At 46.9% G+C, this 25,517-nt stretch overlaps 1 protein-coding gene across 1 annotated transcript in view; it reads right to left on the reverse strand.

Moving 5' to 3' along the window:
• Positions 1–13,386: 13,386 nt before the first annotated feature.
• Positions 13,387–25,517, reverse strand: part of LOC119465276 (uncharacterized) — a 52,823-nt gene continuing 40,692 nt past the window's right edge. Inside the window, exons 3-5 of the mRNA XM_037726073.1 lie at positions 21,457–21,482; positions 14,146–14,283; positions 13,387–13,595 (exon numbers count right to left, since the gene is read on the reverse strand). Coding sequence (XP_037582001.1) covers positions 13,473–13,595; positions 14,146–14,283; positions 21,457–21,482 — 287 coding nt within the window. The 3' untranslated portion in view covers positions 13,387–13,472. The remainder of the gene's footprint in view (positions 13,596–14,145; positions 14,284–21,456; positions 21,483–25,517) is intronic.

A 25,517-nucleotide genomic window follows, 5' to 3' on the forward strand; every position in this document is an offset into this window, starting at 1 on the left:
CCCTAAATAATTCATAATTGAAATGTCCTAGTTCGTACTCTACATCCGTTATTAACGCACGTAATAGTGCCACTGAGAGCCTCGTTTACTTCAAGGATGTACTATCAAACTCGCTCTCACTTTGCGGTCAAAACTCTTGAGTGCGACGTACGCATTAAAGAAACAAAAACAAAAAAATTTGCACAAATTCCGCATTCAAGACTACAAGAAGAGTGCTTAGTTATAAGTACTTCCACGCACTAAATGAAACTCAAATGCTGCCGTCTTCTGAATACACGTGCGAGACACGCACAGCCTTAGACGTACCCTTACATAATACGTCGAAGAGAAAATAAATCTGTAGAGTATACCATTACTAAACGCGATCCCCGGAGCCCGTTTCTAAGGTGCGGTAATCTCTACGTGCTTGCGGGAACAACTATCCGGCGATTTCTAAAATCAGCTGAAGTAGACTGCAGAATAACCAGTATCTAACCTTATACAGCGTTATTTTCCGAACTTGCGAAATCCGAAAAGAAAGTCTTAGTTGAACGGAAACTCACGCGAACTATCTACATATCTCTGCGAAAAAACCGCTGCCGCTATCCTTTCTCTAGCGTTCAGCTGTCACGTTTTCCTGAAAGCCAACATCAAATTAACTTGGAAAGTTATCTGCCTCTGCCACGATCAGAAGTAACCAACACTGCCCTCTGCCTAACAGAACGTTCCTAAAACTCAATGTTCCAAAGTATCCTCAGAGAAATGCATAATAATGAATGGAACTTACCAAACATGCCTCGAAAGAAAAGCGCTACTCTCCAACAAAACGCGACTTGTCACGAACTCCCGCCGAAGCGTTGCTCTTGGGTTATCAGTACTTATATAAAAAATTATGTGAAGTAAGCACGAATTAGGCGAAATCACACGCAGAGGCGCTCGGCAGTGGAGAAATTTCTGTAGAACGTATGTTGTGGTTGGTTGCCACGATAACCCAGCATTTGTCGCTTGTAATACTTGGTAGGCTTCCATAAATGTCTACTCCGACACGATTAAAGGCACGTCCAGGACAAGGCAACTGTACCAATGCAGCACCTCAACGATGGGGACGATTTCTGCGGCGTTGGAAGGCGAGGCAGAAGCTGGCATATTGGCGGACAAATCGGTACATGCTGCGCTAGTAGTAATACCGGTGTTGCCGGTACACATACTGGTGTTGACGGTATGTGTATGTATTCAGCACGCCTGCCCTCGCACATTGCGCATCATCACAGTAACGCTAAACATATGTACCAGCGTAGATGCTGAGGGAACACGAGTAACCATTTGCGGCCGTCCGAGAGGTGGTAAATAGTAAGTCGTCTGGAACGGCGAAGTGGTGTGCTCGGCGACGTACTCCTGGGCAGCGGCAGGTGATGACCGGCGAGAGAAGAATGTTAGCGTAGAAACAATCCTTGGGTATTGCTGCTTATCCAAGAGCGTGTTCACGATGCTGAGAGTTGGCTCGTGTATAGATGTGCTGGGAGCATTAGGATGGCCTGACAGAAAGTAGCGTGATAGGCCATCACCAGAGCCGCAAGAAACTAGAATATCGTACTCTCTGTAGCATAGGGCCTATCCAGCCCGACGGATCTTTCAGGTATGACATCCACAAGTGGGCCTGATGGTCAGGTATGACGTTGAATAGGCGGCCGTAGACGTAGGGACGAAACTTACTAATGGTCGAAATGATTACCAAACATTTCCGCAACAGAAGATTTTGCTTCTGTTTTCGTGAGTGCGCGGCTGTTAAAAGCGACGACGCACTCATGGAGATCAGCTTTTCTTATAGCAAGCACAGCGCCGAGGTTGATGCCGCTGGCATCCGTGCGTATTTTAGTCACAGCGTTTAAGTAAAAATCCCGCAGGCTCTTGGGGGGAGGTCAGAAGACAACGCAGCGTCACGAACGTGGCCGAGGATTACTAGTAGCAGGGTGGCGAATGGACCCGTGTTTTAATGCGTTAGCATCCTTAGTGTACTTACGCACTTTTAGGGGGTGTTGTATGTATGTATGTATGTATGTATGTATGTATGTATGTATGTATGTATGTATGTATGTATGTTTGTATGTAAGCGTTTTCCCACTTACTTGGTAACTGGGTAGAACGTTGTCGAATGGGTAGCCATCCGACTGCTCTGCTGAGGGAACATATTTTGAAACCTAGTATAGGAACAACTTGGGTCTCTGGCTATGTGGTGTGTCTACATACGTGCCGCTCTTCAACAACCCACTTTCACGTTGACAGTCGCAGTAGATGCGGTAACGGGCAGGTACCGCTGTTCCAAGAAACTCTGACGCCGACTTGGAGCACTAAGCACTACTCGGTTGGTGCTGGTTTTCAATGAACCTCCTTGATGCCACCTTGACTCACTGCGCATGTGCCAGCAGGTGTGTGCCGCTCTTCATTGAACGTCTTTGATGCCAAATTAGCTAACTAGTTATGTGCTATTGGGATAGTGCCGATCTACGACGGTGATTCAGAAAGTAATGCCCCCAAGCCCACTACTTTGCCAATAGTACTGCAAACATTTTTAACTCTTTCTCATTAATGCACTGATGATTAAGCTATATAATGTCACTTGCATAACTTTTCTATTTCTTGACGTTCCAGAGTAATCGAGAAATTCATGGCATTCAGTGGTGACGTCTGGTTGAAACAGTGGGCTGTAATTGAATTTCTGACTACGGAAAGTTGTGCACCCATGAGAATTCATAGCCGTCTGACTGCAGTTTAGAGGATGCCCATGTTGACATCAGCACTGTACGGATGTGGACAAGGACTGTGAAAGACCAAAATCCAGCCGCATTAAATCTCTACACAAGCCACAACCCTCCGCAGTCATAAATTCAATTGCATCCCGCTGTTTCAACCGGACACCACCGATGGATGCGATGGTTTGCTCGATTACTCTGGAACGAGAAGAGATAGGAAGGTTACGCAAGTGACATTCTATAGCTTAAACATCAGTGCATTAATGACAAGGAGTTCAAAACGTTTGCTTAAATATTGGCAAAGTAGCGGGCTTGCACTTTCTGAATCGCCCTCGTACAATGACAAAAAAGACCCCTTGAATTTATACGACGCTAAGCGGTACCGAATCCACGTCACAAGGGTTCCCAATGGACAGCAGCAGGATGCTTTAGCAGGCTGCGCCACGGTTGTCCTGCTATCTTGCGGACAATATCGGCCACAAGATATGTGGTCTAACAGACCACTTTCCGCTGTCTGCTGGTTCATAATGTTAACAACTTGGTTTAGTGGGTATTGGCCACTAAGTTTGAGCCCGCACCGAAAACATCGTCCCTCGTATGTGATATTGGTATGCACCGAATCTTAGACCATGTTTTAGAGTGAATGCGTCAAGATTACACAAAGGTTACACCTTAAATATGCTAAAGACATACGCCCCAGTCAGAACAGACACCTGTGAGGCAAGTGTGGCCGCTTCAAGGCAAAACGGTGCAGCGATGTCAGCCAAGATAATAGCGACTCTTTGGATTGCTGTGGAGTTTAAACTTCGGTACAAGAATTACAGCAAGACAAACTGCGTCCTGCTGACATTCAACAAAGTGGTTGACAGCGCGGTTGCGACTATGTGCGTCTGGTCGTTGGTTCTATAAGATGTAACGATTGACAGATTGTGCAGGCATGTTGCATGTGAATACCATAATCGTCACAATAACCATGATAACGTGCAAATAATGTCATCAGTTACACACCCGGCCCTCACAAGAGAAATTTGTAATCGCGGAAATGTCGCTAATTTTCACCAAACAATGAATGGCCTACAATTTTAAAAATTATATCGACACCCCAAGCGGATTTCTGCCGTTTGCGTCGCCGTCGATGTGAGGTTTCATATAAAGTCCAAGGGCGATAAAATCGTCGCCGCGCTCCGTATGCTGTACGTGCGAGTAAAAGCCACGAGGGGCGCGCGCTTTAACGGAGACAGAACGCACGGCGGAGAGGGGCGATAAAATCGCCGCCGCGCGCCGTATGCACTATGTGTGAGTGAACGCGCGCGAGGGACGCGCACTTTCAGGGAGAGCAAACGAACGGCGGAGAGCAAACGCGATGTCTTCTGTCGTGTGAAAGGTCGTGGTGGGACGGGAGGGAGAGAGGGGAGGCGACGTTTAGCTGTGGCACGAAATGACTATCTTGCGACCGGGCGCCAGGTGAACCGGTGACTCCACGCGAACTGAAGAAAGCAGGAAGGCAGCGTGGGAGGCAGGGGGTGTTGCTTCTACCCTGCCAGCAACTCCGTATTTGTACTTTGCGTGGCTTCGGGCTGTCGCGCGCACCATATCTTGAAAGCGATCTCCGAATGGCTTTGACCGTTAGATGCGCTGTGCTTTCGCCGCTCAGTTTCCGTTGAAGCGATAGACCGCACGAACCCTCGCTCGCTGCTGCGCCCGGACTTGCTCGAGCCAGCGTTTTGATAGTGGTTGTCTGCGGTCATCGAGTGTGATCTATTCATGTTTGCTTGTGAGCGCTCACACCATGCTTGTTAATTCAATAATAAGCGAATGTGCACAAGTTTATGCAGCCGCTCCCTATAGCTCTCTACTAATTTTCTATCCGAATTGGTGCTTCGCCTTTCGGGCGAAACTGCGACTTTTTTGTTTGACAGAGCACAACTGCTAGAGAATGTAGAGAGCATTGCCATTGAAATTTCTTACTGCTTCTGGCGACAGAAAAACGTGTACTATATTAAGAATCATGCTTCAAATGAGTTGCACTATGCCATTCTTCCTTTTAGATTATATGATAAAGAAGGGTAAGCTAGACAACAGTTTGCATCTTCCTCTGTAGTTATGCTACAAATGTGTGAGAGAATGGTAAACATAAGCAATAATTTTCATCGTTTTGCGTCATTCCAGTAGGTCACCACTTTAATGATGACGCTATTCAGGCATACGTACCTGTGCGACCCTCGCTGTATCTGAAAGTGACAGTAAGAGACCTGCTTAGGCGCTTTGTATCGTCTTATTGTACAGTTTTAAAGTGCACAAATTTTGTGAAATATCACAAATTGCTTGTATTGAAAGTTTTGTGCAGTTTCAACGAGCAGTATCTGCATTTCACTTCAACGTAAAAATTTCACTTTCCCAAAAAGAAATTTGGACAGAAACTGAAACACAGGATTGATGAGCATTGCACAGTAATTGCAGCATGCGCATACATTATAGGTTACAGTTTGGTCTCGGTCATAATAGGAAAATCATTTTCGGGTTTGTGGCCTATGTATTCACGAGCAAAGCATACTTCATGCCTTTTCCTAAGAGAAGTCTTCTTGCCTGGATGACATCTCACTGTTCGACTTAACACTGGGGCGAGTGGCCATGAGAGCTTATATTACACACAGTATATGCTAGTGAAACCTACTGTGCTTTAGCTAAGAAAAAAGTATAGAAACTCTTTACAACAGGGCTCATTACGACGTTATTAAAGAAAACATGACAGCATTTCGAGTTGTTTATATATGTTCACCTTCCGCATCCTCTATAAAAGAAAAAAATATGGTCTATTGCCATACCGAATGAAGTCGCCAATGCGTATGAACATAACCAACCTTAAACGTTAAAGATAGCACAATGGTTTACCGATACTACTAAACCGTTTTTAGATAAAAACAATCGTCTTTTTAAAGCTGCAAAAGACTGCGAAAAATGTGAGTAATACTTTCAAAGGCGTTTCCAATAACAATAACATTAACAAATAATAATGAAGTTTTTAATACTTTCACAGTGTATATTGGAACAACTATATTGCCGCGGGTATGTGCCATTGGGGATGAGGTTGAAGTGGCGCGGGTTTTTAGGTTGAATGTGGAGACGAAGAAGATTTTGTTGGTATTCTTGACGATTGACAAGGTGAACTTGTTGGTGCTGCTCGGCGTTATCGTCGATCCCACGCCGTTAGACTGGTGGAGGTGCGGGGTATATTTCATCCTTCATACTTGGCACCGCTTCGCGGAGCCGATGATCGAGACCGGAATCGCCATCGCGCACCGAAACACCGGTCCTACGGTTTAGTCGCCGCCTGCTAGGATTTGCGCTCGAGTCTAGTACCCTGCAAAAAACCTCGAGAAATCGTTTGCCTCCTGCCACTACCATGGCCACCGCGGCTCCATCGTAAGTAACACTGCAGAATTCTATGGTTCCGGAGAGCTTTCATGGTGATCCCTTTGAAGACGCCCAAGATTGGCTAGACCAGTTTGAGCGCGTCCCCAAATACAACCGTAAGACCAGCTCGGAGGACAAACTCTCGAGTGTTTATTTCTGTATGAAGGTATATTTCTGTAGGTATCAAAAACCCAATGAGAGCGTTGCTATGTTCTCAGAAGACATGGCCCGTCTTTTCCATAGGGCAGACCCCGACATGCCAGAGGAAAGGAAGCTGCGGTATCTCATGTGGGGAGTGAAAGAGCAACTGTTTGCCGGCCTTGTGAGAAATCCACCGACTAGAGTGGTGGAGTTCACAAAAGAGGCTACAGCCATTGAACGGGCCGTATACAGCAACAATACCGCCAGCATGACATAAGTAACTCGGCGGCGAACACTTCCGCAGTGGCTGCGAGTAACGACAAGCATCAGCGTGAAATTATCCAAGAGGTTATGCGAGAAGAGCTTCGGCAGCTCGGAATTGTTATTGCACCTACGGAACCGGCGCCAGCGGTATCGTTTGTAGCTGATGTGGTCCGGGAAGTAGTCCGGCAAACTTTTTCATCGCCAGACTGTGGTAACGCAACGCGGCACGTTACTTATGCGGAGGCTATTCGCCGTCCAATCAAGGCAACTTCGAAGCCGTTGACACCCACAACTAGAACGTCTCCTACGCTACAGAGTCGATATCATTCCCCTGTCGACTCTACCGGTCCCGCCGGCCACACCAGCACAAACAATGCCGTATCATCGCCATAAGCGTGCAACTCCTTGGCTCCATGGAGAGTTGCCGCCGAACCATCAGCGTCGGAAAACTGATTTGTGGCGCACCGTTGACCATTGACCAGTGTGCTACCATTGTGGCGAAGCTGGACAAGTCTATCGAGTTTGCCACAAATGGAACAACTATCGTGCCGCTCAGTACTCAAGATTTTCTGCCAACTACGCCTATTCTCCATATGACGATCGACGCGCCTAAAACGACGCTCCTGTGAACATTCAGCCGCAAAATACAACTCCTTGATGACGTTCTCCTTCTCCAGCTTCTGCACGCAACAATTAACCGACTCGTCGCAGTTTTGCCGACGTCAACAGGGGCAGGTCTCCTAGGCCGTTACGGGGAAACTAGATGCAGCGACCTCCGGGGGTGAAGTGGCCAGTACTCGAAGTTCTCAAGATCCCCCATTATCGACGAACGACGATGTAAAGATCGCGAAGACGAAGAAGATGGCGAGTGCTGCGACGAATACGACGGATACAACTACGAAAGACGTAACCGAGGTCGTCAGCGCAGATCTCATCGTTCGCATTGACGGCCACCAAGTAGCCGCTCTTGTTGACACTGGCTCCCATTTTTCAATCACAAGCTTACAGTTCACCGACAAGCTAAGGAAGGTGTAGACGCCATGGCACGGGCCCAACATAAGAACCGCCGGAGATCAGTTGATGACACCTGTCGGGAAATGCACGGCCCGACCCTTAATCGCCGGTTCATCCTTGGCCACTTCCCTCGTCATTCTTTCTGAGTGTTGTAAGGAAGTTATAATGCGAATTGAAGTTCCTGCGTCAGCACGGCGTCATGATTATTATCCGCGACAGGAGCGTCACGTTTGCCACGAACTCGGATAACGTCACCCATGAGGAGCACTCACAACCACGCTTACGTATTGCTACGAACGACCTCATACTTTTGCCGCGGAGTTGCTCTCTTGTATCTGTGCACTGTGACAGCCTGCAGAATGGCAATGGAGTCGCTGAAAACATTATTGCGCTAGCACTTCATTGCGTCATCTACATTGCCAGAGCCCTTATCAATGTAATCGACGCAAGCGCCGAACTCTTGCTGACGAATTTTAGTAAGGAGTGTCACATCGTTAGAGGCACTGCTGTCGTTTGTTTCGGCGAAGTAACACAAATAGAAGGCTGCCACTTAGCGCAGGAGGCGGCCTCTACAATCTCCACAGCTGCGCCTACTGTAGACTAGAGATGGGCAAAACGGCTCACTTCAGTGAGTGGCTCGGAACGGCTCAGCTCACTGAAATGAACCGGTTCATTTGAATGGCTCACCGGTTCACTTAAACGTGTAACATGTGTTATGCATATTCTATAGTTATCTGGCTTTAAAAAAAACTATATATGCATAATTTAATAACCGTGTTATTCGTATTTTCACTATGCTTAGAGAATATTTTACATATATTAAGTGCGTGAATTTTTAGTTGTAATGAAAATTTCTTTTCTGATATTGGGGATAAAATGCTTACGATACTGTGACAGGCAGAATGCGACGTACTTTTTTTAAGAAAGAAATATGTAACTTCATCGTCATTACAGAAGCTTGTCTGTTTTGTGGTACTTTAAAATCAACTTTTGTCAAAATAAAAACACACAATGATTGTACATTATGTTTCAACTTTATTCATTTATTCACATACGTACGTTCACTATAATATGAGGAAGCTGTAATGCCATGCAAAATGAATGTAGAAATCATTTCTTGAAGTAATATACAAAAATCATACGAAAGATCCACAAAACTGCCGCACATACCTTTCGTTTTTTTTTTCTCTTGAGTGCACGCGCGATACTGGCGATCATGCCATCATACGCCAGGACAAAAAAACAAAAAAAGAAGAAATGAAGCTCTATTAGAACACAAGAGATCATTGCCCTCGTTTTAATGACGTGCTAATGATACACGCTCAGAAAATGCACTGAAGTGGATGTCATAGGCGACATTTTCATGGCTACACTAATTAGCACAAATGAAGACCAGGACGCAAACTGTACGTTCACTTGTTGTCTTTAAAGACACGGAAGACCATCTTCGACTTCTTATTGGTCCAGCGCACGATGTGCGATCGGTGAGAGTCGTGAGACATCGTTCGAACAGCAGCAGGAAAAGAACGGTACCATCCTTTGCCAATTAAGACTTCTTAACTTCTCCCCTCGGTAGCATAGGGTGCCACACCATAGGACGCACAAAAAACCAAAGGGAGTGCGGCTCACACCACGCACTGCGAGCGAGTACCAGTAGCGCGAGCCTGCCCACACCGGCCACCATTCGTCGGTCAGAAATCGAAACCCAGCAGAAGACCCAGCTCTGACGGAACGGTTCAGCACGGCTCATTCAAGGAGAGCGAACCGGCTTCCTAACTCCGAAAGAAACGCCGCTCACTTACTCAATCACTCTTCAAAAGAACGGCTCAAAAGATCGGGCTCGTTCCTGAGCGCTTTCTAGGAACGGTTCCTCACGCTCACTGAACGAGAGAGAGCCCAGCCGGCTTCCTCTCTCCGAAAGAACCGCCGCTCACTTACTGAACCACAGCTCCCTCGCTCTTCAAAAGAGCGGCGCGCTCCTGAGCGCTCAGGAGCGAGCCGGATCTCTTGAAGAGCGAGTGAGCCGTGGCGAAAAGAGCGGTGAGCGCTCAGGAGCGAGCCGGATTTTTTGAGCCGCTCTTTTGAAGAGCGAGTGACCGGTGGTTCAGTAAGTGAGCGGCGGTTCTTTCATTCTTCAGCCGAAGGCGAGGGGGTGAAGGCGAGTCTTGCGAGGAAGGGTGGGAGGGCAGTTGCTTTGTCGTACCGCTAATAGATGGCGCGGAAGTCGCGCCCAGCAGAAGACACGGCTCTGACGGAACGCATCGGCACGGCTTTCTGAACGCGAGAGAACCGGCTCCCTTTCTCCAAAAGAACCACCGCTCATGTTTATTGAACCACCGCTCACTCGCTCTTTAAAAAGAGCCGCTCACAAGATCCGGCTCACTCCTGAGCGACCCATCTCTACTGTAGACGTTAGTCCGACGTTAACGGCCGTTGAGCAAGACCGTCTTCTTGAGCTCATCAGTCAGTACCTGGGTTGTTTCTCATCTACGTCAAGAGTTGGTCAAACATCACTTACCAAACACGGCATCATTACTGATGTCCACGCCCGACCCATTCGACAACACCCTTATCGTGTGTTCCCAAAGGAACGCGAGGCAATCCAAAGACAAGTGAAGACGATGCTGGAAGATGGCGTTATTCGACCATCTAATAGTCCTTGGGCGTCACCTGTTGATTTAGTGAAAAAGAAGGACGCCGCTTATGCATCGACTATCGGAAGCTCAATCAGATCACAAAGAAGGATGTTTATCCACAGCCACGTATCGAAGTGGTTCAGAGAAACCATGAGAAAACCACCTTTGTGACGCCTGACGGACTTGATGAATTTCAGGTACTTCCGTTCGGTTTGTGTTCAGCGCCAGGAACATTTCAGCATCTAATGGGGACTGCGTTCTCTGGACCCAAATGGCAAACATGCCTGGTGTACCTGGATGACGTTATTGTCTTTTCCGCAACATTCGACGAACACTTACGAAGGATGAAAACTGTTTTTGAAGCTATACGCTCTGCCGGTCTCACGTTGAAGCCTGAAAAGTGCCATTTTGATTTTCAAGAGCTCCAGTTCCTCGGTCATGTCAGTAACCGAGGAGTCCGACCTGATCCGGATAAAATTGCTTCCGTCACTAAGTTCCCCACCCCATTGCACAAAAAGGCGGTACGACGTTTTCCGGGACTCTGTGCATATTACCGGTGATTTATTTCGAATTTCTCGCACATCGCATGGCCGTCAACACAGCTTACTTGAGAAGATATTCCTTTCACTTGGGGCGAACACCAGCAGCGCGCATTTCAGGAGCTCTGGAAACGCATGCAAGTGCCTCCCGTGCTAGCATACTTTGATGAAGACGCCCCGACGATATTGCATACAGACGCTAGGAATGTTTGTCCAGGGGCGGTGCTCGTACACTGTTAGGACGACAGCGAAAAGGTGATCGCTTACGCCACTAGGACACTGTCCCGAGTGGAGGCTTTCCACCACTGAAACTATACTCCACCACTGAAAAATAACACCTCGCAATGGTATGGGCAGTTGTGAAATTTCGTCCGTATCTGTAAGGTAGGTCTTTCACCGTTTTTAGCGATCACCATTCGCTCTGCTGGCTTATTAATTTGAAATATCCGTAGACGTAGCGTGCATGTGTTGCACGTGAAGAAGTTGCTTAAGCACGAATGAGCACACATTTACAAACAGAAACTTGTTTATACAGAAACGTTGCGAGGCGAGAAAGCGAATTGCTTTTGTTTGTAATGCCGCCCATTCACCGCTTTCGCACGTTTCGCCTCTACAAGCAGTATTCCTATGTTTAAATACCAAAATGACAAATGCTTGTAATTAACTTTTTTTCAGCTGATGCCGTCTGGTGGAGCATCGTGCAGGTGCTGCTTACCTGGGGCCACAACGTTGGATGACCACACAAAAAGCCCGGAATGAGCATTTATATTGGCCAAAATAATCATTTCCTCATTTCACGAGGCGTCTTGCGTCTACATCGTGAAATTGCACGTGGGACAGATTCGATGGCGCTTGTAAAGATCGTTCGCGATCATTTTTACCAAATAATAAAGCGATTCCGCAGCAAGACCACGCGCGGTTGAACAATAAAATAAAAGCCGATGGGCGCAGCCGGCGTAACGCGCGCGTCCAAAACCGAAACGGGACGTGTGGTTCAGGTATTGATAACGACCGCTTGGCGCGCTGCAGTCAATTCGGCCGCTGGGCTCTATGGGAGTGTCCGCTCTTGTTTAATTCCTTTCTCTATGCTAGCACCTGCACCAAATGTCACGTAGTAGGGACGGTGAAGAACACATTCGCAAAACTGTGAATGACGAAACGAACCTTTTATTGGGCGAACCTGTGCCCACACAAGCAAGGTGCACTCGAAGCACAGCGATAGCGGCGAACACTGTCGGCGATCGTCGAAATCTGATCAGCAGCGAAACGCGTCAGCTTTTATACATGAGTCATCGAAGGTTCCAGAGTAATCCCTAGTGCCCGCGTGTCTTCCAGAAAGTACTAGACAATTCTCGTCGCTCATACATTCACATTACATAAGCGTCGGTGACAACAGACAACTGATATAAGCATCGAGAACGTTCGAGAAACTTCTGATACCTGCAGGCGCGTCCTGCGCCGAGCGCTGACGTTGAACATTTGTTCGCCGGTGAATAGCGGTCACCAGTGATAGATAATGTTCAGGTGTCAATATATATATAAAGAAAAAAATTGAAAGATGAGCAACACAAAAACAAGTATTTTTCTTTATTTCGAAACGCGGGACGAACACATAAATAGCTGCGATGAGTCACGGACCACGAAGTGTTGTCCTCGGCGTGGAACAAAAACCCGCCGTGGCTGCTCAGTGACTATAGTGTAGGGCTGCTGAGCACGGGGTCGCGGTATCGAATCGCGGCCACGGCGGCTGCATTTAGATGGGGGCGAAATGCGAAAACACCCGTGTACTTTGATTGAGGTGCACATTAAAGAGTACCAGGTGGTCCAGATTTCCGGATTCCCCCACTAACGGCAGTGCCTCATAATCAGATCGTGGTTTTGGCACGTAAAACCTCATATTATTTTTGTGAAATAAAACAGTAATTTTTTTGCGGTGGCAAAAGGGGAAAAAACATGCGAGTGGTTCTGATGAGCCGCCCCTAAGACAGCGCCTTCTCCTGTCTCGAGAGACCGTCATCGTTTAAGAAGACACTCTACCACACACATGCCGTGCGAAGGGGGCACGCAACAGAATAGCGGCTCCAGAGTAAGAAAGATAGAGCATATGCGGACATGTCAGCACGAAGAGACAGTCGTAGTTGGATTACAAGGAATTTCCTTTCGGTTATAACTATATATAGACCTTTTCACTGATTACAAACATAGGCCCTGCACGGCTTCCGGTTTTGCCCACTGACGTATCTGCTAAATGTTACTGGCAAAGAAGCAACCATGCGTTAAAACATGGCAGACTGATAAGGCACGTTACCGGAAGTTTCTTGGGGGCGGCACGCTCGCTGCTGTTATAGCGAGAATGAAACCGTCTGTATTGTACTAATTAGAAGGCACGCACGTGAGTTTCCTGGTGCTTTTATTAATGCCCGGAGTCTGCGATAATAAACTTATAAATAAAGTAGGACTCGCGAATTTCCCGGTCATGCTGTGAGCGAAAGCCTGATCCGAATATTTTCGCTTTTAAGTCACTGAAAGAGTGACCGGGAACATCAACATATTTGGATACGGGAAGGTTCAAGAGAGACTTTGTGTGTGACCTGTGGTCATTAAATCTTCTCCTGAAAGGTGTTTGTGGCCAATATACTGTTACGGATGTAGAATAGATTTATTTACATTGAAAGGGGTAGAGAAGTCATGGGACGGTCCGAAACAGCCAATCCACCAAAAACCTCACGCCTCTTCTACTTTTCCTTCTCTTCCGGTGCCGCGTCACATTTTCCTCCGGGTTCGACGAAGCTCACCAAGCGAGTCAGAGTTCGCGATGATGGTATGGCTTCAGCCGTGCGACGTGCATGACTTGCGTCCTGCGTGAACGGCGGTTATCGGCCATCAATTTAGCAATGACGTAGGTCACTATGTCGGCGCTAAAGCGATGACGTAGTGACCTACGTCATATAGCATATCATGTAGTATATCACTATAGCATAGTGATATACTATCCTGCTGTACTATACCATACATGGCACGCTCTTATTGAGTTTTCACAGGATGCCAAGTAACCATCGAAGAGATGGTACTGCAAGCGTCGTCAGCGGCCACTAAATTGAATGTTTTTCAAACATGGACATAGGTAAGAATACATTTAACACTTCATGTACAAAGGCCGCTATCACAACAACGTGAGATTGTGCTATAGTCATATCGTATAAGGCAGATTGGCAATATTTCTTGGTACAAGCCCCTACAACAGTCGCGACCGCCAGACGATATTGCTTTTCTGCGTGCTTTCTTCAGATTAGAGATAACGCTTCTGCAGTACATGAAGGTGCGTATTTGAAAGCTTAAAACTGAAATGAAAGCGTTCATGTAAGTTTTTATTTACACTACATTTGACGATGAAGCTACTTTGGTTACCTCTTTGAAATCAACGTGGCGACGACATCCGTCTGTAAGGAGGCCTGCAAATGTTGATCTGATGCACTTCACTTTCGCTGGATCAACTAGCGAGGTAGATGCTCCTACCATGTAAAGGGTGTCCCCGAAACACGGCATCTGCGTTATCATAAAAACCAAGCTTTAGACTAAAGGTATGACTATTTTTCAATTAGCAGGAAGAGTGGGAATGGTATTCAAGAAAGTTCGATTGCTATTGCATCGTATGAATTCAAACAAACTCGCTGGAATAACAAAAGCTCTTCGGTTGTGTAATGTGTACATCAGAAAACTTAAAGCTAAAAATTTAATATTTAAACAGTGTGGGTGCGTGTTCATTACTAGACGGATTTATAATAAATACAAATTTCTGAAGTGAATAAAAGCATCATATTCTTTCCTCTTAAACTTTTTCACATATGTGCGGCTTTAGTAAGATTGTACACTATATGTACCCGCGCCTACGATAACGCACGAGTGCTCGAATTACCGATCCCCAAGGCAAATTCACAAGTGGCTATTGCATTACTTAGTGCTCAGCAATACAGAATGTTGAAGCTGATACCAGACATAACGTTACATTTTCTAAAAACTGTCAGAAAGCATGCCCTCCCTCATCGCATTTACTTATCAATTATTGCATGTTGTAAGAAAATCAGTCAGTGAGCAAGAGGACAGGAGCGGGCAAACAATTATTAAAGTATTGCTTGTGCACAAAGCAATGCTGAAGCAGAAACTATTTGAAGCGAAAGGTTCCTGGATATATTCGTTTCAAACAAACCTAATGTTACCTGCATCTCAGTAGCAACAATAAATCTGTTTGATAAGCCTGTCGGAAACAGGCTAGTTATAGCATATATTTCCAATATCACAACGAACAGCAACAAGTTTTGTAAAAGCCTCCATGCTAAGACGTATTAAAATATCTCTTGAAAACGACGACTCCTAAGGCACGCACAGGAAAGATAAGCTTTTAAGGAAGACTAATAGAGGTAAAAAGGGGCAGGTCAAGTAATTAAATTTAATCGATGATACGTGACATGCAGATGGGGGGCTTGTACATTACGTACGAATATAAGAACTCCATAACAGCAACGCCCCAGAGCTCTAAGGCATAAATGTTCGCAGGACACAGCACAAGAAAAAAAAAATCTAGCTTGACATTGTAGGTCAAGAGCTACAAGCTGAGATTTTGTTGCCCGATGACATTGATAGCGCAAACACTTTTCCATCTTTGAAATTACTTTCTTCAAAGGTAATCTTACTCTGCGCTTCTCCGATTTTAAACGAGGCCCAACTCATGTCTCCCTGCACTGCCTCATTTGTAGTTTTACCGTGGGCTCCCAAAGCCAACCGGCCCACCGCGACAAGATATCGGAATTTGAGTATAGAATACCATTTTCGAACGGTAATGCTGGCACCATCACTCCTTTCCAGATTCCACGTACCACCTAATACTTATTGTGGCCCCAGAGTGCTGTATCTTTCATTACTGCCGCAAATCCCTTACCATTTGCTTTCAGATTGTATTGGTGGGTGCTTGATTAAGTACTTCTTTCGTTTATGTAGACGCTAAAGTATTTATATTGCTTGACTATGGGTATGGCTAGCTGTTGAATTGACAGCACGTTAATTCTCGTCTCTTCAATAAAAATTCTAATTCCTGATTGCTCTGCTATATTTAAGGCCTAGATGTGTCGCTGCAGTGCCACAGATATTCGCAAGTGTCTGCAAATATCTTGTCCGCTAGTAGCTCTTTGTCATCTGCATACGTCAGTCATGGGACCTTCGGATGCACCATTTCTCCATCGCGCGTGTAGGATAAATCAAACCCTGATTCGCTGTTTTCTAGCCGTTTTTTCTATGTCCTTAACAAAAAGCGTGAACACCAATGGGGTGAGAGGAGATCTTGCTCCAGTTCTTGGTGAATTAGCCCCATTTCATTACCTTTTCGAACTTCCCATACAAATTGTGCTCGGTTGCCTTTATATATCTGCCTCAGCGGCTCCAGGAAATTTTCATATATGCCTTCGTGCTTAATAATATCCCATAACAATTCCCCGTCTACGTTGTCATAGGCTCCTCTAATGTCTATAAATGATAACAACAAAGGTGTATTCTTAGCTACTGCCAATCTCTATGCTATGAGTTAGTACAAACATATCGTCCAAGCGTCTCCCTGGTTTGAATCAATTCTTTAGTTACCCTATTACATAGTGTTCATCCTCCCACTTGTGCAGTTCTAATTTTATTCAAGCGATATGAGATGCCTACCACCTAGCTTCGATACGTGCGCACTTTACACTGCAGTTGCATGTCATTATACCAGGTGACACGTCATGTAGCAGTTGCATAAGCAGTGGTACAAGGTAGACAGAGAAGGTTTGAGGACGAAAAAGAAGATTACGGAGGTGCATACAAAACTTCTAGAACGGAAAACATGTATAGCGTACCTGATTAAATGAAGCAGGCTTTGAAGCGCCCCGTTTGGGGCATCGTATTCGAAACGCTCGTTCAAAAGGGGATGCCAATAAATCATCATCATTAACATAATTTCGTGCCACTTGTTACGCGATGTGACAGAGACACCGCGTATAGTCGTTACGTGCAAACGTTGCATGGTAGTTGCGTTGTATTCCACCAGGTGACCCGACATGTAGCAGTTGCATGTAGCTGGACCTGGTTGAAACTAAAGGAGGCTAGGTGACTATTTTTCACCGCCCGTTTCAAAGCGGATGCCAATAAAACATCATAATCATCTTCTTCAACGGCAATATATCGTACCAAGTGTCAAAGGATGTGACAAGTGTGCCGCGTAGAATCAATACCCGGTCTTACTCTTCGGTACACGTTATGCCGCCTCCCCGCAAAGCACGAACCACTGCTGAAGAAGCGAGTCTTAGAGCTAGGCGCGCGGCTGCAACCAGGGAACGTTGAGATTCATCAGATCGCTGTGCAAAATGCAGCACAAGCCGCAGCTGGCCAGTTCGCATCGTTCTTGTGATAACGATGCAAGGATACTTCGCCGCGAACACCCTCTAGTGTGTGCTGCCGAAAATGGAGCTCCTATGAAGTCGCTGCTCCAGCTCACGCTGCGACTGAGCTGCGTGTGCCACCTAGGCCTGTGACGTTTTAGGAAGGACCATGTGCAAGGCGTCGTCCTGGATTTATTTAATCAATTGCCACATTTTTTCAGCTTCCAACATGGCTGGTTTGATCCAGCGGCAGAGGTCTACCACATCTTCAATGCAGGCTGTAAAGTTTTTCACCTAATTGCTGGGAGCGACCACGCAAGCACTGTTCTGGACGGAGCTTGCGCACAGCGGGTCTGCCGAATACTTCCGCGCAGCTTGTCCTAATAGACTACAAGTTGGCAAGCTTCATGGTTACGAAAGCATAGGTGGGCCATATTGCTGAAATAATTGATGATATTGTTACGCGAATGAAGGATCACGCGCTGGGGACTGTTTAAAATGTATATTTGCAAAAGACAGCAGCGCTCGCCAGTTCAGCCGATAGCTCGAGACCAAGGAGCAGTACGTCTTCTTCGTCGGGGCGCCCACGTGCATCGTCCACAAGAAACACGCAATATGCCTCTATCAATATCCTCGGCGGCAGAAGCACCGTCCGGGTGCGTCTAAACATCGGTGGTAATAGGAGAGTAAAATACGGTTTTGGGCGTACGACATGCACAGTCGTACATGTTCCATTGCATCGCGATGCGGCGAGCGCTGGAGTCGGGTGCCGGAAGTAGCTCGCGCAGTCGCACACAGTGGAGGGGCGTTATCTTGAACCGCGTCGACTGCTACGGCGGCGCGTGCTGGCCGCATCGTCGGGAAGCGCGCTACTGTCAAGTGCAGTTCATCGATACTGCGGCCACTGAGCCGATAATGTTAGCTAAACGTTGTGCGACGCCAACCTCTGAGCCTTCATTGGCAAAAATTGTGTTCTACACACTCCTTTTGACACCACGCTTCGTTTGTTTATTCGAAAGGCCGAGGTACTGAGTGCGTGCAGGTATATTTCTTCACTGTGTGTGCTACCGTAATACGCGGCGACAAGAAGGAGACGCAAAAATGTGCGCACAACGTTTAGTTACCATTATCGGCTCAGTACCCGCAGTAACGATGAGCTGCCCTTGACAGGGCGCACGCTTCCCGGCGATGCGGCCAGCGCGCGCCCCTGTAGCATGCCGTCGACGCGGTTCAAGGTAACGCGCCTCGACCGTGTGCGCCTGCGCGAGCTGCTTCCGGCACCCGACTCCAGCGCTCGCCGCATCGCGATGCAATGCGCTTCGAGATTTCCCCTAAGTGTGAAACAGACTGTACAACGTCAGTGAAATTCGGGGCAGATGAGGCACTGGTGCTGACTGGGGCGATTTCATAAGTAACTGGAGTCACGGCACGCAGCACTCGATATGGATCTGTGTACCGAGACATGAGTTTTATTGACAGGCCAACGTGACGCTACCCCCAGGAGCTACATAGTCTAGTTTTCCGTCCGGGAGGGTCAATGATTGCGGCGTGGCTGGGGCGACGGGGACCAACGGCGCTGAGGTGACGGCGAGTGAGCGGGAAGACTGACGACTGGCTGAGACGACTGACGAGTGAGCGGGACGACTGACGGAAACGTCAGAGGTAAGAGGCATACGGCAAAGCGAGTAGCGGCGAGGGTCGGCATATGGGCGAGGAGACGGAGAAAAGTAGCTCGAATACGGGGACGCCCAGTAGGTGCGGCAGTGGCGACCTACGTGGCCAATTCGGAGGCAACGGAAGCAAATTGGCATGCCGTCCGGAGTTCTCCAGGCTGTAGGGTTAACGCATCTGGGAAAAGAATACAGATCGCTGCGAGGTGCAGCTGTCGGCGCCGGTCTGGCATCAGATGGGGAAACAGAGCAGGCAGCAGGAAAACCAAGGTTGGCAAATTCTTGCCGCACAACTGCCTGAATGAGGGACATCGCTGGGGCTGGTTGGTCAATGGTGGGGTCAAGTGGGTGTGGATGGAACGGGGCAGGACTTGCACCTTCGAGCTCGCGGCGAACAATACGTGTTACGTTCTCATTGAAGGGGGGTGAAGCGGTAAGGTGGACGCATGACGACGCCGCAGCCGTGTTAGGTAGCCGGGAGAACTGGGGAATGACGCGCGGCTTTTGGCGAGCTCAAAGCGGCGGCATTCCTTGACGATGACGTTGATGGTGGACACATTGTTGAAGATGAAGAAGTTGAACGCATCGTCCGCGATCTATTTGATAACCTGGTCTACTTTGTCAACGTCGGCCATTTTCGTGTCGAGTATCCGGCAAAGAGCGAACGCGTCTTGCGTGTACGAGACATACGATTCAATAGAAGACTGTACTCGGGTAGCAAGCTCTTTTCTTGGAGTCAACTGCAGACCTGTCAGATTTCCAAAGAGGTCGCTGAATTACCCTTGAAAGCATCCCACCTAGAGATCTCGTCCTCGTGTGTCCGGAACCAGACACGAGGTGTAACGCCCAAGTAAAATAGTACATTCGCTAGCTTAATGTTAGGGTCTTAGCGGTTGTTACAGCTAACATGCCCACACATTCTCAGCCAGTCTTCAACGTCGACATTATCTTGGCCGGGTAATATTCCAGGATCACGGGTATAGGTAACCGTCACATACGTTGTTGCGGAGTCACGGGAGTAGAAACAGACGAAGTGTCGTCACCGGGAGCCGTGGCGCAAAGCAGGACGGTGCTGCCGCTGCGGAGCTCCGTGGCGAGCACGGGGAACGGCACTCTCCACCAAAATGTTACGCTAATGAAGGATTAGGCACTGGTGAATATTTACAATGTATATTTACAAAATGCAACAGCATGCTGGCCAGTTCAACCGACCGCTCGAGAGCAAGAAGCAGTTCGCCTTCTTCGTCGGGGCGCCCGTGCGCATTGTCTGCAATAAATACGCAATATGGCTGTATGAATATTGTTTAGCTTAGCGGCGTCATCCCACTTGGTGTGTGAACTTACTGGTTCGAAGGCTGACTGCTAGTCTTCCACGTCGTGGTCTTCGGTGCCACTGAGAATAACAGGGTCTGACTGCCTTGGAACACAGGAACAAATGACAGCCGGAGGTGAGATAGCATCTTATGGTGACACTTCTGCAGGCGTACTGGAGACTGGAGGTAGAGTGCGGGTCCGGAGTTCCAGGGTGAACAGAAAGATCACCAACCCCACGAAATTCAAGCGCGCGTTTAGGTGTAGTCGCGGTTTATCAGAGGGATCAAGGGACACGAAATCAGTTCGATCAACAGCCAGTCAGGGCGAGCGCAGGCATCAACAACAGTTTCATTTTACTTCTTTTTCTGGTGTCCGTATTTGTCCCTAGAGAGGCACCTTGCTTTTGTTTGGTGAAAGTAAGGGCCACGAAATGGGTGATATTTATGTAAAGGGCCAAGTGGGTGGGTTTGCTGAGGATACATGCGATAGTATCAGGCTTCCATTAACAGCCATGCTTCAGAGTAATACGACATAACCCTACTTTACATTAGGTGTATGTTTTCTGAAAACGGGGGACACGTTCAGTTCAACGTGTGACAAAATTTTAACGTACCTGGCCTCATTGGAGGCGTTGCAAATAATAAATGAGCTCTGCATTTATTACATTATACTATGTTCGTACTAACTTTCTTTCGGTCTCCAAGACGAACTACAAAATCCACCGTCCCGTCTTTTTCTTATAAAGCTAGAGGAAGTTTAGTATTGTGCAGAGTGAGTTCAAACTGTATGGACAAGACACGGTGTTAACATTCAGCTAGGTATGCCGGCATCCGAATCAGTAAAGCTGACACATTAAGCATTACCGATATGCAGTGAATATAATGAGTGGGGGGATTATGGCTAATGTTCTCGCTGACTAAAATGGGTCATTTTGATGAATTACTGCTTTAGTAAAATTTATTTATTGACTGCCAGAATACTTCGTATGCTGGAAAGATTCCCAACTAACTGGTGATGTAGGGGCCGTGTAAAAGTGTGTAGTTTAATTACCAGCGAGTGAAATTTCTGTTTCATCCGTTCAAAATAAACAGGTTCGCTAAAAATGGATTGTGACTCTTCGAGGTCCCACACGTCTGCAGTGTTTATTTTTCTGTATGCACAATAGCATGAAAGTTTCTAGCCCAGTGGCATGTACTCAGCATTCGTTTATAAAATATTTATATGATATTTCACTTCACCTCCAACCAATATTATTACTTTCTTTTGGTATACCTAGAGTATGTAGTTCATTTGGTTTATTCATAACTCATATAACAACAAAACCGCAGGCTTACCAACACGTGAACGATTCCTCTGTTGCCTTTGGTTGGAATCCCGTGTAAAAGTGGAACATGTTGAAATGAAAAAAAAAACATGTACTAATGGCACATAAAGAGCATACAATTCGGTATTAGGTTTTTATAAGTAATTTTTTATAATTACTTCATAAGTAATTATAATTATAAGTAATTTTTTCTGCCACTGACTTCCGAGGTAAATATATTGCCATATGTTATTGCTTCGCAGAAACAAATTATTATTTAATTTCTCTTTTGACGTGAGCAAAAATTTTAAGCCAATTTTTCGGTAAATAGCTACAGTGGAAACAACATCCTAGATGAGAGGCTAAAACTAGTAGAGTAGTTACCATCCTTGTTTAATATACATTGAGTCACCATCCTGACCATGCGAAACTGGATGTCCAGCGAAGCTGTTCAAAGCCGCCAATACAGCTACTGAGGGGGTATGCAATGCGTTATTGCCTAAAAGTAATGGTAGCAATGGAAGTAGTCGTAAATTTGGCAGCTTATCACCGCTGGCCGTATCGCCGTTTCTTTTCCCTTTGTCGCACCTCGTATTCACACTGCTTCTCGGGAGTCCTAACTATGCGTTGCCTACCCATACACATGCTGCAACAACAAAGGAATTAGTTCTTAAACTGGTGCTTTTGTATCTGAAAGGCTAGTGGCGTCCCTCCCCACGTCGCAAGCTGCCGTCACCGCAGCAGCTTGTGCAACAGTAGTGTGAACATGGCAACGTATGCGGAAAGCGCTACGTGCTTCGCATTGTTAGCAGGAGCGCCTTATCATCAAATATGTTTTTGTATGCTTCTTTTGCGCTTCTTCTTTATTAAAACGAATTATGCGGCGTATGGAGTACACGTAATACCAAAAAAAAATGTATGCACTTTTCGCTTTATTCGCTGAAGGTTTTGTTTCCCGTTAGGACAACGCCGTGGAAGATTCCGAGTAGCTAAGCGCTAACAGATTAGGTTTAAAACGTATTATACCTCGTATAAGGAGTCCCACATTCCAGTCTTACAATAAGGTAACGCGACAGACAACGGCCTCTTTTATTAGTGTATTTATTTACTTGTACACCCGCCACGATTGCCTAGAAGTAATAAAGTGGTGTTGTTCACCTATAGACCACGTATTTAACTCGGCCGCGGCGGGCGTATTTCAATGGGTGCGAAAATCTGAAACACTTGTGCACCTAAATTTAGGTGTACTTAAAAGAATCTAGGATGCCTAAATATTCCAGCGTCTCATACTATGGTGTGTCGCACAACGGGATCGTGGTTTTGGAAAGTTATACCCCAGAATCTAACTTTTATACTTGCCTGATCTGTGAAAAACGATCGCTGTTGCTTTCCTGTTTGCCAAAACACTTCAATGATGCACGTTATGTAATCGCTGATTATGGAATGTGAGACAGTTGTTCGCGGTGGACCGCATGCCATGACGACTAAATCTTTAGGAGCGCACAAATTGTAGGTTTCTTCAAATTTTTGAGAAACACAAAGCGACAACAATATTGATAATATAATAAGCGTAGAGTAGGCTTCAGCGTACACTACGGTAGAAGCGGTAGAGCAGTAATTTGTTTTCGCTAAGTGATACATGAAATACGTGATGCTAGCTTTCTTATCGTATGGTTGCACTTGGTAAGAATGAATCATGCGCACCGAGCAGTCGTAGCTGACCGCTGCATGGCGGGATAGAGTGTATTAGTGATGCTGTGATGAGACGCCTGTGAAATCAGTTGATTACTCGACGTTTCAGTACGACGCTTGTCATATAGATAGAATTGCCAGTGAGAGGTTATATGGGGTTACCATTCGATTATTTTCATAAGATATACTAGTTGTAGAAAACATTGCAACTGACTGGTGTGTTCTTTATTTGGTTAAGAAAACAAACAGACGAAGGGTCTGCAGCAACAGAATATTACGTGAATGCACATTTATATTGCTCGCATAGCTCCACCGTGTCGCCTTCTTAGAGACAGCGCCTCTTGGAGCTGATACACCAGTTCGAGGATTGCTTTTCAACTACGTCAAAGGTGAAACAAACACCACTGACCAAACACCGTATAATTACGGATGATACCAAGAGACCGATTCGACAAATTCCTACCGTGTAGCTCTAAAGGAACGTGCAGAGATTCAAAAGCAAGTGACGAATATGCTCGAAGATGACGTGATACAGCCTTCGAACAGTACCTGGGCGTCACCCGTGGTCTTGGTCAAAAAGAAAGGCGGCAGCTTGCACTTCTGTACCGATTACCGCAAATTAAACCAAGTCACGAAGAAAGACGTCTACCCGCTGCCACGCATAGACGATTCGCTGGACAGGCTGTGGCATGCACGCTATTTTTCATCAATGGCCCTACGAAGCGGGTATTGGCAGATAGAGGTCGATGAGAGAGGTCATGAGAAAACGGCCTTCGTGACTCCCGACGGTCTTTGCAAATTTAAGGTACTTCTTTTCGGTCTGTGCTCAGCGCCAGCCACTTTTCAGCGTTTAATGGACACCGTACTATCAGGCCTGAAGTGGCAAACTTGCTTGGTCTATTTAGATGACGTAATAGTGTTCTCAGCTATATTCGAGGAGCACCTAAGCCGGTTACTCACTGTTCTTCAAGCCATACGCTCAGCTGGCCTGACGTTAAAGCCCGAGAAATGTCATTTTGATTTCAGTGAACTGTGCTTCCTCGGCCACTTCGTGAATTACGAGAGTGTATGACCTGACCCAGACAAAATAGACGCTGTGGCAGAGATCCACACATCGCCCGACAAGAAGGCAGTCAGGCGCTTCTTGGGGCTCTGCGCCTATTACCGGCGGTTCATTGCGAACTTCTCACGTATTGCTGCCCCGTTAACACACCTTACACGAGGCGATGTTCCCTTTCTGTGGGGTGAAAATGAGCAAGTAGCATTTGACGAACTACGCCAGCGCCTGCAAACGCCTCCAGTTCTTGCGCACTTTGACCTGGAAGCCCCTACAGAACTTCACACCGATGCGAGAAATGTACTGGTGCAGTGGCAAGACGGCTTCGAAAATGTAATCGCCTACGCCAGCCGAACTCTCTCTCGTACGGAGGAAAACTACTCGACTACCGCGAAGGAATGCCTGGCTGTGCTATGGGCGGTTGCCAAATTTCGCCCATATTTGTACGGCCGTTCATTCAAGGTTGTCAGCAATCATCATTCTCTTTGTTGGCTGACTATCTTGAAAGAGCCATCTGGCCGTCTGGCGAGCTGGAGTCTTAGGCTTCAGGAGTTCGACATGACCATAATTTACAAATCAGGGAAGAGGCACGCCGACTGCCTTTCGCAGTCACGCATCGAGCCCGCAGGTACCGATGACGTGGACGTGGACGCTGCATTTTTGGGAGTCGTCGACGCCGTCACCATTTCACAGGAGCAGCGCCACGACCCAGAGCTGCTCCCACTCATTAATTTCTTGGAAGGCCGAAGTAAAGGACGTCCCGCGACTCTATGCCAGGGGACTGTCGTCGTTTTGTCTGCGGAATGATGTTCTCTATAAGAAGAACTTTTCTGCCAGTGGTAACACGTACCTGCTTGTCGTACCGGCATCACTTGGCAAAGAAATATCAACAGCATGCCACAATGAAGCCACCTCAGGTCATCTAGGTTACACGAGAACACTCTCCCGACTCCGACGCAAGTACTATTGGCCAAAGCTACCCGCTGCTGTGAAACATCATGTACAAACATGTGCCGACTGCCAAAGACCCAAATCACATCCCGGCAAGCCTGCAGGTCTCTTATATCCAGTCGAGGTACCAGGACAGCCTTTCACCCAAGTTGGATTGGATTTCCTGGGCCCATTTTCAACTTCTACAGCCAGCAACAAATGGATCATTGTCGCAACCGATTACCTGACGTGCTACGCGGAGACTAAAGCTACGCAACGGGGCACAGCAGTCGAAGCGGCTTATTTGTTTTATCGAAAACGTCGTCCTTCGGCACGCCGCCCCAAAAGTAGTCATCACAGACAGGGGAACTGCCTTCACTGCAGAACTTCTTGACTCGGTTCTCACACTAAGC

The sequence above is a fragment of the Dermacentor silvarum genome, chromosome 9, assembly GCF_013339745.2.
Source record: "Dermacentor silvarum isolate Dsil-2018 chromosome 9, BIME_Dsil_1.4, whole genome shotgun sequence".
Classification (NCBI taxonomy): Eukaryota; Metazoa; Arthropoda; class Arachnida; order Ixodida; family Ixodidae; genus Dermacentor; species Dermacentor silvarum.